The sequence below is a fragment of the Balaenoptera borealis genome, assembly GCF_965194805.1.
Source record: "Balaenoptera borealis genome assembly, chromosome: 5".
In the NCBI taxonomy this organism is placed as follows: domain Eukaryota; kingdom Metazoa; phylum Chordata; class Mammalia; order Artiodactyla; family Balaenopteridae; genus Balaenoptera; species Balaenoptera borealis.
The window spans coordinates 131258636-131272690 of NC_138862.1; the positions used below are offsets into that span (position 1 = coordinate 131258636).

The 14055-nt window shown below is 38.5% G+C and overlaps 1 protein-coding gene across 3 annotated transcripts in view; it reads left to right on the plus strand.

Annotated features, from left to right (window-relative positions):
• The window catches only part of RYK (receptor like tyrosine kinase), a 100976-nt gene extending 86921 nt beyond the window's left edge, over window positions 1-14055 (plus strand). For 2 of the 3 annotated variants that reach the window (XM_082392727.1, XM_082392728.1), the window contains exons 14-15: window positions 12333-12469; window positions 13620-14055. In XM_082392727.1, the coding sequence (XP_082248853.1) occupies window positions 12333-12469; window positions 13620-13731 (249 nt within the window). In that variant the 3' untranslated portion in view covers window positions 13732-14055. Of the gene's footprint in view, window positions 1-12332; window positions 12470-12763; window positions 12895-13619 lie in introns of those variants that run through there. The other variant, XM_082392729.1, reaches the window with a different exon arrangement.

Sequence of the window (14055 nt, forward strand, 5' to 3'; positions counted from 1 at the left end):
TTTAGAAGGTTTTCCATATTTACAGAATTAAAGTTGTGTGTGTGTTTGTGTGTGTGTGTGTGTGTGTGTGTGTGCGCGTAGCAGTGTTAATCTTATCCTTAGAGAGCTGTGTACTTGACTGTGTAAAAGAATCTTGGAGGGCCTCACACTGTCCTCTTCTCCCCTCTGTTTCCATGTTGAATCCTCATTTTTCTCCTTGTCTCACTCCTACAGACTTCAATTCAGAGATTCCATGTGTTCTTTTGACTACAGTTGTTACTTATGAGTAAATGATTTATTAATTGACCTTTGTGGCCTAGGGTCTCCCTCTTAAGTATTAGATATATTGCATAGATACCTACTCTGCTTTTGTGCCCAGGGCCCATGTTTCTGAAAACATAAGTGCAGTCTTTGCACTGTAAAGATGCAACACAATTGAGGACAACAGGTAGACTGTCTGGTTTGAGGGGAAAACATGATTGATTTGCTATGGGGTATGTTGAGTTCAGGATACTGATGAGTGGAATGTAGGTCTGGAATTCTGGACAGACATAGAAGCAGGATATTAGAAATTGTACATCAGCTTCGTAAAAGTGTGTGACTGAATAAACAAGAGAGTTTGTTGATCTCAGAGGTAGCAAGTATAAAGAGAGAAGAAAGCCAAGAGAAAATGTAGGGAATATTTACTTTAGTTAGTGAGAAAGGAAAGATGAACAATGAATAAAACAGAAGGGTAAGAAGAGAATCCAGAGAATGCTGTGTCTTAGAAACCAAGGAAGGAAATAGTTTCAAGGAGAGTCTAGTCTCTAAACATATCTGCAGTAGTCAGAAAGGATGAGGAAATCTTTGAGGGCTTTTGAACAGACAGGTTTAGTAAATCATTAAAGATGGATATGATTGTTAAGGGCTCTGTGGGAGGTGAGAAAGTGGAGACAATAAATAGATTACACTTTGAAGAAGTTTAGCTATGAAAAGGAGTGGAAGGATTGTAGCTTGATGGGATGGCAGGATCAAGAGAGGTTTTATTGTGTTAATGTTGTGTTTTATTTTATTGGGTTTGTTTGGTGTGGCTTTTAGGCAGGGAAGCAATGGGGAGAAAGAGATGGACTTGTGATTATTGGAGGGGAGGTCCAAGAGATGATAGGTGAACGGGCTCAGAAACCCACGTAAAGGTATAGTTTGGCATAGGAGGAGGTATACCTCTTGTCTGAGATGGGAATAAAGCAAGAGATAGGAGAGAGAAGGTACAGAAAATTCTTGAAGAAGGATCTCTCATTGACCTATGGGACAACTTCAGGTTGCTGAATATAGTTGTAATCGGGGTCCACAAAAGCATGCATTGGAGTTGCGGGGCAGTGGGGGACTAAAAGAATAATGAAGAAGTAACCGAAATGTTTCCAAATTTGATTAAAACTATAAATCCACAGATCTAAGAGCTCAACAAACCCCAAACACAATAAGCACGAAGAAACTAATGCATTACACATTATAATCAAATTGCGCAAGACTAGCGATAAAGAGAAAATCTTAAAAGCAGCCGTAAAAAAAAGAATGTTAATATACAGAGGAACCAGGAAAATTTCTCATTGGAAGCCATGCAAGGGAGAAGACAGTGAAGCAACATCTTTAAACATCTTTAACATCTACTGTAAGAAAAAACTTATGTAGAATTTTATACCCAGATAAAATATCTTTCAAAAACTGAAGGGGAAATAAAGACTTTTCCAGAAATAGAAAAGCTGAAAGAATTCATAACTAGCAGATGCACACTATAAGAAATGTTAAAGGAAGTCCTTTAGGAACCAGTAATACCAGATGGAAATATGGGTCTGACAAAGGAACAGAGAGTACCAGAAATGGTAACTGCATGGGTAAATGTATACAGTTTTTTTTTCTCATTACTTAAATCCTTTAAAAAGATAATTGAACATATTTTTATGCCCCTTGTGTAGTAATTGGTAAAATAGACAGAAAATCAGTAAGGATATAGATTTGAATGACAGTACCAACCAACTTGATCTAGTTAACAGTTATAGAACACACCATTCAACAACAGCAGAATGCATATCTGCAGGTTCACATGGAATATTTACTAAGGTAGACCACATTCTGGATCATGATCAAGTCAATAAATTTAAAAGGATTTAATTCACACAAAGTAGGGTTTTGTGAACACAGTGGAATTAAATTAGAAATCAAAAATAGGAATCTAGGACTTCCCTGCTGGCAGAGTGGTTAAGAATCCGCCTGCCAATGCAGGGGACACGGGTTCAATCCCTGGTCCGGGAAGATCCCACATGCCACGGAGCAGCTAAGCCCATGTGCCACAACTACTGAGCCTGTGCTCTAGAGCCCACGAGCCACAACTACTGAAGCCCGTGCTCTGCAACAAGAGAAGCCACCACAGTGAGAAGCCCGCGCACCACAATGAAGAGTAGCCCCCACTCACCACAACTAGAGAAAGCCCGCGAGCAGCAACAAAGACCCAATGCACTCAAAAATAAAAATAAATTAACAACAACAACAAAAAGGAATCTAGAAAATCCTCAGATATTTAGAAACTAAATAATACACATTCAAATAACCCATGTGTCAAGGAAGTAATCAAAAGGGAAATTATAAAGTACTTAGAATTGAATGAAAGTAAAAACACATTTCAAGATTTGGAGGATGCTGCTCAAGGACGACATGTATACTATTAAACATCAATATTAGAAAAGAAGAAAAGTCTCAAATTAGTGACCTTAGTTTTCACCTTAAGGAACTAGAACAAGAGCAGATTAAATCCCAAGTAAGTAGGTGAAAGGAAATAATAAAGATTAGATGGAAGTCAGTGAAATATGAAACTGAAAAACAGTAGAGAAAAATCAAGTGAAACCAGTGCTTAACTCTGAGAATATCATTAATGATGACTCTTTCGCCAGACTAATCAGGAAAAGAAGAAGTTGCAAATTAACGATATAATGAATGAGAGAGATGATATCATTAAAGATTCTCACAGGTATTAACAGTAAGAGAATATTATGAACAACTTTTTCCCAATAAATTTAGACACTTAGGTGAAATGGACAAATTCTTTGGAAGATAAGAATTTTCAAAGCTCACTCAAGAAGTAGATAATCTGAATAGCCATATAAAAATTGAATTTTTTTTTTTTTGGCCTTGCTGCGTGGCTTGTGGGATCTTAGTTCCCCAACCAGGGATTGAACCCACTCCCTCAGCAGTGAAAGTGTGGAGTCCTAACCACTGGACTGCCAGGTAATTCCCCCAAAATTTAATATTTAGTTAAAAACCTGCCCCAAAAGAAAATATTAGGTCTAGATTAAACTCTAGGGCACTGCTGAATGCCTTCAAACATTTAAGGAAGAAATAATAAAAATTCTATACAATTTCAGAAAGTTGAGGAGAGAATACTTTCTAACTCATTCTGTGAAGTCAACATTACCTTGAAACTGATCTACAGATCATTATCACTCATGATCACAGATGCAAAAATTAAACAGAAGTTCAGAACCCATGAATATATTTAAAAATAATATTATGACCACATAGGCTTTATCCCAAGAATACAGGCTTTTTCAATCATTTGAAAAATCAAGCAGTGCATTTACTGTATTACATATTAAAAAAGAAAAACCATATGATCATCTCAGTAGATGCAGAAAAAGTATTAGAAAAAAATCCAAAATTCATTTCTAGTAAAAATTCCTAGCAGTCTGATAAAGGGCATCTACAAAAAACAAAAACAAAACCCTATAGCTATTATCATACTTAATGCTAAAAGGCTGAATTCTTTTTACCTAGTAACAGTAACAAGACAAGGGCACCCACTCTCATCAGTATTGTTCTCAAGGTTCTAGCCAGTGCACTAAGGGAAGAAAAGGAAATAAAAGGCAAGAAAATATTGCATAGGAAAAAGTAACTCTTTATTTGTGGGCAACTTGATCGTCTATGAAGAAAATCCAATGTGATATACAAAATAGCTACTAGAACTAATAAATGAGTTTAGAAAGATTACAGGATATAAGATCAATGTAGAAAAGTCAGTTGTATTTCTACATACTAATAAAAATCAGAAATTAAAGTTTTTTTAAAACATAAAAGCATCATAAAATATGAAATTCTTAGGAATAAATATGACAAAAATTGTGAAAGACCTATATGATGAACGCTATGAAACACTGTTGAGAGAAATTAAAGCCGTACATGAGTGGAGTGGTGTACCTTGTTTGTTGGCCAGAAAACTCAATATTGAAATGTTAATTCTCTCCAAGTTGACCTATAGATTCAACACATTTCCGAAGAAAATCTTTGCAGGCTTTTAATTTTTTATTTTTTATTTTTTGTAGATGTTGACAGATTGATAAAATTGATATGGAAAGGCAAAGAACCATAGCCAAAACAGCTTTGAAAAAAGAAAGTTACGGGTCTGATTTCAAATTACAGTAATCAAGACAGTTGTGGTATTGGCATTAAGGTAGATAGGTAGATCAGTGGAACAGAATAGAGTATGTAAAATTTGACCCACATATGTATGGACAACTAATTTGCAACAAAAGTGCAAAGGCAAGTCAATGGAGAACGGATTCTCTTTTAAACAAATGGTCCTGGAGCAACTGGATATCCAGCTACAAAAAAAATGAACTTCAATTTATACCTTGCTCCATGTACAAAAATTAACTCAAAATAAATCACAGACCTAAGTGCATGACCTAAAACTATAAACCTTCTAGAAGAGAATAATAGAAGAAAATCTTTGGAGCTTTACCTTAAGCAAAGATTTCTTAGACAAGACACCAACTCAAGATCTGTAAAAGAACAAATTAGACTTTATCAAAATTTGAAGCTTGTACTTTTTGAAATAGTGTTAAGAGAATGAGAAGACAAGTCACACTCAGAGGATATATTTGCAAATCATATATCTGGTAAGGGACATACTTGCAGAATATATAAAGAACTCTAAAAACTCAGTACAGGTATTCCCCACTTTTCAAAAGTTTGCTTTGTGCCACTTCGCTTTTACAAAAGACCTATGTTAGTACCTGTTTTCACAAACCAAGAGAAATCCAAAGAGGATTTTTGGTTTTACAAAAAAAAGGTAAAAAGCAAAAATAGCGTTCAAGTGTTTGTTTTGTAGCAGCCATTATAGAGGCATCTTGCACCCCAGGCAGGGAGAGTGGCCCCGCCAAGCTCATTCCCCAGACACTACACTCAGCATCTCAGCATCAAGCCACTATGGCTTTGAACTGTGCTTGTGAGCATCTGTGATTTATCTCAATTTATATTGTGCATGTGTTAGTAAGATGTGTTCTAAAGTAATTGCTGCCTCACTTTATGGCATTTCTGTTTACAAAAGGTTTCATAGGAATGCTCTACTTTCAGATAGCAGGGGAAACCTGTAATAAAAAAGCAACCCAATATAAAAATGGGCAAAATATTTGAACAGACACTTCACCTGTGAAGATATATAAATGGCAAATAAGCACATGAAAATATGATTAACATCATTAGTCATTAGGAAAACGCAAACTAAAACCACAACAAAATACCGTTCCTCACCCATTACTATGGCTAAAATTGAAGACCGAAGTCTTTGCAAGGATATGGAAGAACGATAGCTCTCTTACACTGCTGATGGTAATGTAATATGGTACATACACTTCGGAAAACAGTTTGGCAGTTTCTTTCTTTTTTTTTTAAGTATGAGATATTTTATCCTTAATAAATTTTTTAAAATTTATTTATTTTTGGCTGCGTGGGGTCTTAGTTGCGGCACGCAGGATCTTCATTGTGGCCCATGGGCTTCTCTCTAGTTGTGGCACGAGGGCTCTTCGTTGCGGCACGTGGGCTCTGAAGTTGTGGCGTGTGGGCTGTCTAGTTGAGGCCTGTGGGCTCAGCAGTTGGGGCACCTGGGCTTAGTTGCCCCATGGCATGTGGGATCTTAGTTCCCTGACCAGGGATCAGACCTGCATCCTCTGCATTGGAAAGCAGATTCCTAACCACTGGACCACGAGGGACCATTCCCAGTGTGGCAGTTTCTTAAAAAGTTAAACATGTACATACCATATCCAGTCATTTTGCTCCTAGGTAAATGAAAGTATATGTCCTTACCAGTACTTGGGCATAGATGTTCATAGCAGCCTTATTTTTAGTAGCTAAACCTGCAAATAATTCAGTGTCCATCAACAGGTAAATGGGTAAACTGCTGTATTCATACAATGGACTGCTGTTCAGCAGTGAAAAGGGATGAACTGTCGATATATCATGGATGAATCTCAGAATCATTATTCTGAGTGAAAGAAGCTAGACAAAATGTACAGTTTTAATAATTCCATTTATGTGAAATTCTAGAAAATGCTAACTAATGTTAGTGGCAGAGAGCAGATTAATGGTTATTTGGAGATAGTGGGGCGGTGGTGGGAGGACTGGGAGGAAAGGATTAGAGCTGTATGAATCTTTTGGAAGTGATGGATATGTTCATTATCTTGATTGTGGCAGTTGTTTCAGAGGTGTATACATGTGTGAGAATATATCAAATCGAACAGTTTATTGTATGTTGGCCATACTACAATAAAAATACATAAAAACTGTCTTCTGTCTTTGCTGTCTGACCACTGCTGCTAACACATCTAAGACTAGTTCCTAAGTTTGCAGGATCTTAAGACCCAGCTAGGACTCTTAAAAATATTGAGTTCCAGGTCTCAGAATTACTAGGATGGGGCTAGGGAATCTGTAATTTTAACAAACACTCCAGGTGATTTTTCTTATTACCCAAGCTTGGAAAGCACTTGTCCCACATTAAGTTAATTCCACTTTGGTCATCTGAACCCATTTCCATATATGAGAAAGGGATGTTAGGTTTCTAGTGTTAACAGAAAGGCCTAGCCATAGAACACTTGATTATGCTTTTACTGTGGTCAGATGAGATCATTTAGAATTGGACAAAATTTTTTTCTCATCATATGTAATATATTGAGGTCAGCCTGAAGTAACAGAATGGAAATCTCTGAATAGTCCCAACATTAGTGAACATTACATCAAAGGGTAAAAAAGAATTATTATATACTTTTTTTTCTATAAATTTATTTTTAAATTTTCATTTATTTATTTTTGGCTGCGTTGGGTCTTCGTTGCTGCGCACGGGCTTTCTCTAGTTGCGGCGAGCGGGGGGCTACTCTTCGTTGCAGTGCGCGGGCTTCTCGTTGTGGTGGCTTCTCTTGCTGCAGAGCATGGGCTCTAGGTGCGCAGGCTCAGTAGTTGTGGCTCACGGGCTCTAGAGCGCAGGCCCAGTAGTTGTGGTACACAGGCTTAGCTGCTCTGCAGCATGTGGGATCTTCCCGGACCAGGGATCAAACCCGTGTCCCATGCTTTGGCAGGCGGATTCTTAACCACTGCACCACCAGGGAAGTCCCGAGTATTATATACTTTTTGACAAGTCACATCTGTAAATGTTGTTAGTGAAAAAAAAATTTTGTATTCTATATATTAAGAAGCTGTAAAATAACACAAGTTGGGAGAAGAGAAGATGAATAGAAGAACACTGTTATTCTCTACATGTTCTTTAAATGGATGTAGCAAGAGCCTTTTATAAAAGTTTTATAAAACTCTGGAAAAAACAGGCTGACCTTCTCATTGCCCCCTTTCCAAAGACGTCAAACAAGAGGAAATTATAGAATAAGTCTGTCTAAATTTTAAATGGTTCAGTTATCAGAAGACTTTAGAGAGCAAGTTTTCCACAAATTATCCTTGTGCTATTTGGTCTTGATTTTTTTGTAGAGGGTTGGTGAGCCAACATGTAATTAATCACTTTTTTTGGTTGTTGGCTTGTAAGGAAATGAAACTGCAACTTTCCCTTTGGCTTTATTGTTCTCTTTTTGGTGTTTATTAGTGCTGCAATATGTAACATATGAAACTTAGATGGGTGCTTAGTGATAATGTGGATACAACAATGTGAAAGAAGTATTTTTTTAAAGTCATCTTATATATTTTGTACTGTTATGGTACCTGTGTACACTCCAGGTCTCAGATACCACCAGCATTACTATGAAAGTCTTACAGTCAGAAGTTGTTAGAACATCCCTTGTCAGTGGATGGGGTTACTCATCAAGTGGCAGTATCCACTTCTTACCAATTCTCATTTTTCCTTCCTCCAAAATCTAGTTTGGATTGATTATTCCTTTCCCGAAGCTGCTACCACAATAAGTGAATAAGAACAGACCCATCTCATCTTGTAAATAAGGGGTAGGAACACCCTTCCAACTAGCCTCACTTCTTTGGGCTCTGTTCCATCTGTGTAGTGAACTACCTTCCCTGTGGCAGTTGGACACTATTTTATTTATTTATTTATTTAAAAAAATTTAATTTATTTTATTTATTTTTTGGGTGCTTTATAAATAACTAAAGATTTTATTTATTCTTCATTGCTGCACGTGGGCTTTCTCTAGTTGCGGCCAGCGGGGGCTACTCTTTATTGAGGTGCGTGGGCTTCTCATTGCAGTGGCTTCTCTTGTTTCGGAGCATGGGCTCTAGGCAGGCGGTCTTCAGTAGTTGTGACTCGCGGGCTCTAGAGCGCAGGCTCAGTAGTTGTGGCGCACAGGCTTAGTTGCTCCGCGTCACGTAGGATCTTCCTGGACCAGGGCTCGAACCCGTGTCCCCTGCATCGGCAGGCGGATTCTTAACCACTGCGCCACCAGGGAAGCCCTGGACAGCATTTTAAAAATTAAGCATTACATTGACTAATTACTGTCATTATTAAAAGTTCATATAAAGTTTAAAGACAAACACCTGTATGTCAGCAGGCACCTTCCTTTAACTTTTATGAATTTGAAATCGTTTTTCCATCTTTAAGCAGAATAGAAGATTCCCCTTAAACCAATAGGTTTAGGGAAATTCCAGTAGACTCTGTCTCTATGAAGATTTTAAAAATATACATCCATCTGCATCTGATTCCTGTCTCTTCCCTCCTCCCAAAGCACAGACCTCAAGGATGGCCACTGTTCTACCTTAATGGTAACAATTAATAAAAAAGATATTAAGTTCCAAAAAGCTAAACTCTTTGGTTTTGGTATTTAGGATAATGCTGGCCTAAAAATGAGTCGAGAAGTGTTCCACCCTCCCCTGTTTTCTGAAAGAGTTTGTGTAGGATTGTACTGTGGTTTGAATTGTGTTACCCCAAAAGATAGGTTGAAGTTCTAACCCCTATACCTCAGAATGTGACCTTCTTTGGAAACAGGGTTATTAGAGATATAATGTTAAGATGAAGTCATAATTAAGGTAGACCTTAATCCAATATGACTAATATCATTATAAGAAGAGACACTGGCATGCAAGGGGAGAATGTTGTGTGAAAACAGAGGCAGAGATTGAAGTACTACAGCTGCAAACCAAGAACACCAAGGATTGCTGGCAAAGCACCAAAAGGTAGGATTAGGCAAGGAAGGATTCTCCCCTGTGGGTTTCAGAGTGAGTGTAGCCCTGCCAACACCCTGATTTTGGACTTCTAGCCTCCAGAGCTGTGAGGCAAATTCCATTGTTTAAGTCACCCAGTTTGTGGTACTTTGTTATGGCAGCCCTAGGAAACTAACATTGTATTAGGAAACTAATATCGTATTTTTTTCTTTCAAGTTTGATAGAATTCATCCAGTGAAATTGGATGCAGAGTTTTCTTTGTGGAAAGATTTTAAATTATAAATTCAATTTCTCTAAGAAATATTGGGCTGTATAGATTTTCTATTTATTCTTGTATCTATTTTATTTATTTATTTATTTATTTATTTATTTATTTTTGGCTGTGTTGGGTCTTCGTTTCTGTGCGAGGGCTTTCTCTGGTTGCGGCGACCGGGGGCCACGCTTCATCGCGGTGCGTGGGCCTCTCACTATCGCGGCCCCTCTTGTTGTGGAGCACAGGCTCCAGACGCTCAGGCTCAGTAATTGTGGCTCACGGGCCTAGTTGCTCCGCGGCATGTGGGATTTTCCCAGATCAGGGCTCGAACCCATGTCCCCCGCATTGGCGGGCGGATTCTCAACCACTGCGCCACCAGGGAAGCCCTATTCTTGTATCTATTTTGGTAACTTGTATATATCAAGGAATTTGTTCATTTCATCTAAGTTATTGAATTTATTGGCATAAAGTTGAGTTGCTTATATTATTTTTTGATGTCTATAGGATCTGTAATGATGTTTCCTCTTTTCTTCCTCATATTGGTTATTTGTGTCTTTTTATTTTCTTTCATCAGTCTGGCTTAGGGTTTCTCAACCGGGGGCAGTTTTGCACCCTCCCTTCTGGGAGTGTGGGGCATTTGGCAATATCTGGCGACATTTTCAGTTATTACAACTTGGGGCATCCAGTGGGTGGAGGCCAGGGCTGCTGCTGAACTAAACATCCTGCCATGCACAAGACAGCCTCTCACAACAGAGACTCATCCAGTCCACAGTGTCACTAGTGCTGAAGTTGAGAAACCTGTTCTAGGGCTTACAGTGTACATCTTCTACTTTCGAATATTATGCCACTTCATGTTTAATATAAGCAGCTTACAATACAGTATTTCCACTCATCCCCTTCCATCCTTTATGCTATTATGGACATACATTTTACTTCCATTTATATTATAAATGCCACAGTGCATGGGGTTTTGCTTTAAACAGTCTATTAAGGAAATTTTTAAATGAGGAAAAAATACCTAGTCGTTGTTCGTATATTTTTAGCACTCTTCATTTTTGGTGTAGATCCAGGTTTCCATTGGTGTTTTTCCTTTCCACATGAAGAACTCCTCTAACGTGTCTTGAAGTGTAGGTCTGCCAGTGATACATTCTCTCAGCTTTTGTTTGAAAAACTGTATTTTGTCTTCATTTTTCAAGTACATTTTGGCTTAGTATAGAATTCTTCATTGACAGTTTTAAGAAGTATTCTAAGATGTCATTCCATTGTTTCCTTGTTTGCCTAGATTATAAGAAATAAAACTATTGTTCACAAATATAAGGCTTTAAAAAAATCTGTATACTTTAGATAGTATTTCATTATTATTGAACAAAATAACTTAGAATTTGATGCAGTGTGCTTAGATTTTATTAAACAGACCTGTTCTTGTGTTTTTTTCCTCTTTTTCCCTTTCCTTTTTTCCCCCTTCACTTATAAAAAGTGTTTTTGGGGGCAAGTTATTTTTCTGAATAAACAGACCTGTTCTTGTGTTTTTTTCCTTTCCTTTTTTCCCCCTTCACTTATAAAAAGTGTTTTTGGGGGCAAGTTATTTCTCTGAACCTGTTTCCTCATCTGTAAAATTGGGCTACCAGTGATTCTCATAGGTTCATTGTGAAAGTTAAATGACAAGAAAAAATGAAAAATGAAAAAAAAACGTCTAGAACTTGGAGGTATTCATAAACGTGATAGCATGGTACACAGGTATCTTCCTCCTCACCCACCTTCAGCTCCCCTGACCTCAGGGCCGACACGTGGCAGCAGACCAGTGGGAGCCCCCAGTCTGAGTCCTGCCCTGCCTCATGGCAGCAGCTTTGCGGAGACATGTCCCTGCCGTCCACACACTGCCCAGAAGCCACAGGCAAAGTGAGGAGCCCTGGCTGGACCATGACTGAGCCCTGTGGCCACTGCTTATGATTTCTGCTCCTACCAGTACTTTACATGGACCATGACTGAGCCCTGTGGCCACTGCTTATGATTTCTGCTCCTACCAGTACTTTACATGTTGATTTTAAATTAATCTGATACTTTACCCAAGCAAGGTTGGAAGATACTCTTTCAGTATGCTTTCATCTGTTAATTTAAATTATCTGAATATAGTAAAAATCCATGACATTATATTTTACGTGATTTGCATTTTCCACTTCTCAACTATGCAGACTAGCTATGGTATTTAAAGTAACACATTTACATATTAGGAAAATTTTAGACATAATTAACAGTTTTGGGTGGTGGGGCTTGTAATCAACAGTAAAAATAATTCTTTCCAACGGCTCTAATTACCTTAGAATATACAATAATGATATTCACATTAAAGGATGCATTTATTAAAATGTTCCTTTCTGTCCAACAAGAGAATCTAACTGGGTATGGTAGACTTCTTTTTATAAATAACATTTTGCTTTCATTAAGAGTTGATTGATCTGCTGGGACTTCCCTGGTGGTCCAGTGGTTAGGACTCCACGCTTCCAATGCAGGGGGTGCGGGTTCGATCCCTGGTCGGGGAACTAAGATCCCACATGCCATGCCTAAGAATCCCACATGCCACGAAAAAAAAAATTGATCAATCTGCATTTTTGGTCCCTACCTGGCCACAGGCAGCAGCACTCTGACAGCTGTTTTAAATATCCCCTCACGATGTTGCCGTTCTTCTTCTCAGTGGGCCTTTGGAGTGACGCTGTGGGAGCTCATGACTCTGGGCCAAACGCCCTATGTGGACATCGACCCGTTTGAGATGGCTGCGTACCTGAAAGACGGTTACCGAATAGCCCAGCCGATCAACTGTCCTGATGAACTGTAAGTTTTTTCTGAGCTTGAAGACATGGATTTCATTCCATTTACAACATTTGGATAAAAGAAAAAGAACAGGTGTCCATACTCGTACAGAGACTTCTCTTTTGAGAATAATGCCTCTTTGGACTTGAATTATACTCCTGTAGAGAAACTACAAAGTCAGCCAGACTCATTCATTCTTTTTAATGCATTTGACATTAGGACTTTTTGCATCTCATATTTGTAGTGATTAATCTAATCCAAGAGACTTATGTACATAGTGAGAAAACACTGAACACTGTCGGTTTTCCTGTGTAGAGTGAGGACCTACACAGCCTTAAGGACATCCTTAGTTATAAAGAGCCTTTCTCATTGCTGTTGTGCCTTGCCAGCTGGTGTGAACTGATACACGTATAAGGAAGATGTTCTGGTCTGGTGAGTGGGATAGTTCCTGTTTCCTGCTTTTATCACATAGTTAGTCTTCCCATATAATGGGATCGGAGTGGGCAGGAGGCTGTTCAGGGATGATTGAGTCTCAGTTCCAGAATCCCCTGAAGGTTTTTATACTGTGGCAAGGTGGCAGCTTTTGCACAGATTTTACTGTAGATCCAGGATTCTTACAGTTTAGTTAAAGGTTCCTCTTCTTCCAAGTTCTTTCTTTCAGAACTTAAATACAGTTGACCCTTGAACAATGCGGGTTTGAACTATGTGGGTCCACTTACGTGTGGATTTTTTTCAGTGGTAAATACTACAGTACTACATAGTCCATGGCTGGTTGAATATGCGGATGAGGGGGAACTGGGTGTACGGAGGGCTAACTATAAGCTATGCGCAGATTTTTATGCAGAGAGTTGGCGCCCCTCCCCCCTGTGTTGTTTAAGAGTCAACTGTACAGGATAACACAGGTTATTATTTTGACTGTGTTTTAGGTAGTTATATACAGTCTCTATTTGCTGATATATTTTGACATGTTTCAGAATTGAAATCCACAAATATCATCCAGATAACTCATTTTAGCTCTGCCAACAGATAGTAATATTGATTGATTTTTTTTAATATATCGTCCTCTCCACACCCACATTTAGATAGACAACATAACTGGTATCATATTGACCAAAAGGTTAGGAGTACTGTATCATCACTAGCCAAATTTTCTGGTCTTGTCACTCTGCAGATTTGCTGTGATGGCTTGTTGCTGGGCTTTAGATCCGGAAGAGAGGCCCAAGTTCCAGCAGCTGGTCCAGTGTCTCACAGAGTTCCATGCAGCCCTGGGGGCCTATGTCTGACTCCTCTCACAGTCCCCCAGCGTCAGGAGGAAGGAGCCTGCCAGGGCTCACTTGCAGCCAGTCACGGATGCCGCATACGCCACGCAGCGCCGCAGAAGCACATTTGTCTTCCAGAACACCGTGCCTTAGGAATGCTTTAGAATCGGAACTATCTAAGGCAGACTTAATGATGTCAAATATTTTCTAGATATCACTTTCATTAGGTTGAACTGAAAATGTTTTTGTAAATTTTTTGGCCAAAAATTTTTTTACACATAGTTAACTTTGGACTAGGGGTACATTCTTACAAAATAAATAAACAGTTTTTAAAATTGTTTAAACACA